The 3,235-nt window shown below is 51.3% G+C and overlaps 2 protein-coding genes across 2 annotated transcripts; one reads left to right on the top strand and one right to left on the bottom strand.

Annotated features, from left to right (window-relative positions):
- Positions 1-297: 297 nt before the first annotated feature.
- PPTG_19584 (hypothetical protein) lies at positions 298-1,463 on the bottom strand. Its single transcript, XM_008918110.1, has 2 exons — positions 1,328-1,463; positions 298-1,262 (listed from the first exon to the last, which is right to left on the bottom strand). Exons 1-2 carry the CDS (start codon positions 1,457-1,459, stop codon positions 663-665), a joined length of 732 nt encoding a protein of 243 aa, XP_008916358.1. The 5' UTR covers positions 1,460-1,463; the 3' UTR covers positions 298-662.
- A 529-nt stretch (positions 1,464-1,992) lies between these two features.
- Positions 1,993-3,110, top strand: PPTG_19583 (hypothetical protein). Its single transcript, XM_008918109.1, has one exon. It carries the CDS (start codon positions 2,051-2,053, stop codon positions 2,966-2,968), a length of 918 nt encoding a protein of 305 aa, XP_008916357.1. The 5' UTR covers positions 1,993-2,050; the 3' UTR covers positions 2,969-3,110.
- Positions 3,111-3,235: the final 125 nt, after the last annotated feature.

Below are 3,235 nucleotides of genomic sequence, written 5' to 3'. Positions count from 1 at the left end.
ACTTGTGCCTCCGACTTGTGCCTCCGACTTGTGCCTCAAACGACCGTCACGCAGCTGACACGGTCATGACTGTTCTTGACAGGATACCGAATCTTTGAGCTGGTCAAAGGCGCAGCCAATACGCTTGAAGTGCGCTCTAATATTTTGACGTGCTACCATGAAGAACTTGGTGCTGTTCGCACAAAAGAAGCAAGTGGTCATTCACGTACAACTTCAACATCGTTCATACAAAAGCCAGCATTATCCCGGCACGAAAAAGTTTCCGGCATCTGGTAGGAAAATACTTCGTAGTACATAGTGCATTTCGGTAGTTTATCTTGATGAGATATTCGATCGCTGCAAGGGGAATAGCGAGAGAAATACTCACGTACAATATTAGGAGAAGCCCACGCATAATGAGAAACATCAGTATCTATCTCACCGACACTAATGCAGACATCTTAAGTCGCACATGTGTCCAAGATGAATTGAGCGCTGAAGAACGTAGCCTGGGGAAGTACTAGTAGTAGTATTCAGCAAGATTACTCGGTTTTCTTCGAGCGAAGCATGTGATATCCATTGTACGTCGTTAGGCTTTTCATTAAAGCACTTATGCAATCCTGAGAGCAGAAGAGAGGCCGTTTGTTTCACCGAGCTGCGCTTGTTGTCGCTTACCTGTTAAGTTACCAGGGAAGCTCAGCCACAGGCATTTGCGGATCCAAGTTGAAGAACTTGCCGGTACTTTCAGGATTCAGGTTGGAGATGAAGCTGGCCATGGCCTCTGCACTGTCCGCAGGCTTCAGCGTAGCCTTGCCCTGTGTCATGTCCGTGTCCACATATCCAGGGTGCACCGATACGACCACGATATTGCTCGCACTCAGCTCTACAGCCAGCGCACGAGTGATCATGTTAAGAGCGGCCTTAGACGACCCGTATCCGTACAGGGCATCCTTGAACATGGCCGCAGTTTCATTCGTGATACTGCCGATACTGCCCACAAAGGAGGATAGCTGCACAACATAGGCGGCGCCGTGGGCCTTTGCCGCTAGCTGTAGATTGGGCAACAGCGACCGCGTCACGAGGAATGGGCCGATAGTGTTCACCTCGAACTGACGCATGAATGAGGCCTTGGTAGTGGACGTGAGTTCGCCAGGGAGACCAATACCAGCATTGTTAATAAGCAGGTCAATGGGTTGGCCCTCCAGCTGGCGGGCTGCCTCGAGGATAGTAGCTTCGTCGCTCGTGTCCATAGTGACGATCTTGAAGGGGGCGAGTGCTTTCAGCTACGAATACCAGGGAATGGTGAGCAGAGCTTGTACAATCTTTCAAGGAGATCTACTTGCAGTACCTTTTCCGTGTTGCTGTTGACGCGCGCTGTGCCGATGACGTTCCAACCAGCCTTAATGTAGTGCTCGGCGAAGGCGAGACCGATGCCACGAGTGCTGCCGGTGATGAGAACAGTCTTCTTGGAGGATGCCATAGCTAAATTGCGACTGTGGACTGGTGAGGTGTCCGGGGCGGTGAGCTTTTTCGAAAATGAGGTTGCTGCATCAGCATAGCAATAGCGAAGTGATACCTGCTTCGAATCAGCCTCAGTTGACTTAATAGCTACAGCAAACGGGGACGGAGTTGTCCTGGCCGGTACATGAACGGCAACTTGGTCCAAGTCTTGGACAGGACACACTCAATGATACCGTGTCAAGCGACCATATTCGACCAGCCCAGCATTTGTCCCACTGATACCTTCCTGCATTTGTTCCATGGAGTAGTTTTATTAATTTAAAATCGAAAATTCCTAAATCACCCACAGCCGATTACATTATTGCACCCTCTTTCCGCGACTTTGACCTTTGATAAACTTTCCGATATAATGCTGCATGTGCTAAATATAGTCGGATTACACTGATGAAATCTGATGTGTTTTAAAATCCTATATGGTGCACCTTGTAAAAACCGTGGTGCACCACTGTACTTGACTTTCAAATGACCCATCCCTTGTAAAAACCCGGCTTTCCAGAACCAGTTGCTGGCACCAGTTGCCTCATCCGTCTAACGTCAACACCTCAGCAACATGCGTTACGACCAGCAGCCGAATGACACGCGCCCCAGGCTCTACGCGCAGCCTCAGGCTCTACCTGGGGACTACAACCAACTCATGCACACGCAACACAGCGCCCTCAAGTATGAGCCCGGCGCGCCGTACTACCCGCCGGCGGCTGCGCTGCACGTGTCGTCGGATTATCAGCCTCCCGCCAGCAGCCCCGCGTCCTCGGCACACAATAGCGCCAAGCGCTCGCGCGAGGAGCTGAATTTAAAGGAGAAGCAGCGCATGTTCAAGCTGAATGAGCGCATTAACCAGCTCAAGACGCTGCTGGACGAGGCTGGCGTCCAGACCAAGAAGAACAAACAGTCCATTCTGGACAACACGTCGCACTACATTGAGATGTTGCGCGGCGACCTGGTGGTCGCCCAGCAGAAGGCCGAGCGTGCCGAGAAGCAGGCCGAGACCTTCCGGACTCAGACGCACAGAGGCAAAGGTGCAGTCGACAAGGCGGTGACCGGCGTGTTCGAGAAGACCACAACACCTCGGGTGGTCGTGGACATGGACATGAAGACAATCATGTTCAACGCCGCCTTCGTTAAGTATACTGGACTCTCGGAACTCGCGCTGAAGAAGAAAAAGACGCTGCGGCCGTACCTGTGCACGGACCAGGAGAAGTTAGACGCCATCATGACGAAGCTGCGCGAGACGAAGCAGTCCTTGAGTGTGCTGGTGAAGGCGTCCGCTACTGGCAAAGATGAAGTGTCTGTCAACTTGATCGCAGCGGTCGTGACGGGTGACAGCGGCGAAGGTGTGAACGTCGAGTTCAGTCTGATTCCTATGGACGTGCAACAATTACCGCAACAGCGACCAAAGCGACAGAAAACCGAGAATGTTGCAAAAGGTAACAAGGCCAAGGACCAATCTGCTATTTACGTGCAGCTGTAAGCGCAACTGCCGCCCATTGTTGCGTCAACTGAATGGCAAACGTTGCGAAAGTTACGACGTTTGCAAACTTTTCATCGAGCAAAAGAATGGATTTTCCTATTTCGTCGTATTTTATTGTCCTTACTGCAATCTAATACCCATTTTTAGATTTTTTTTTTTTTTTTTTGCGTACGGTGTCCTAAGGTTTCGGCTGGTAGGACGGGAAGTCGTTGTAGCCCTTGCCGCCCAGCGCCGAGTTGTAGTACACCTCGTGTCCAGCTTCAGGCT

Source organism: Phytophthora parasitica, assembly GCF_000247585.1.
Source record: "Phytophthora parasitica INRA-310 unplaced genomic scaffold supercont2.141, whole genome shotgun sequence".
NCBI classification, from domain to species: Eukaryota; Oomycota; class Peronosporomycetes; order Peronosporales; family Peronosporaceae; genus Phytophthora; species Phytophthora nicotianae.
This window is presented reverse-complemented; position numbering and strand designations above follow the sequence as displayed.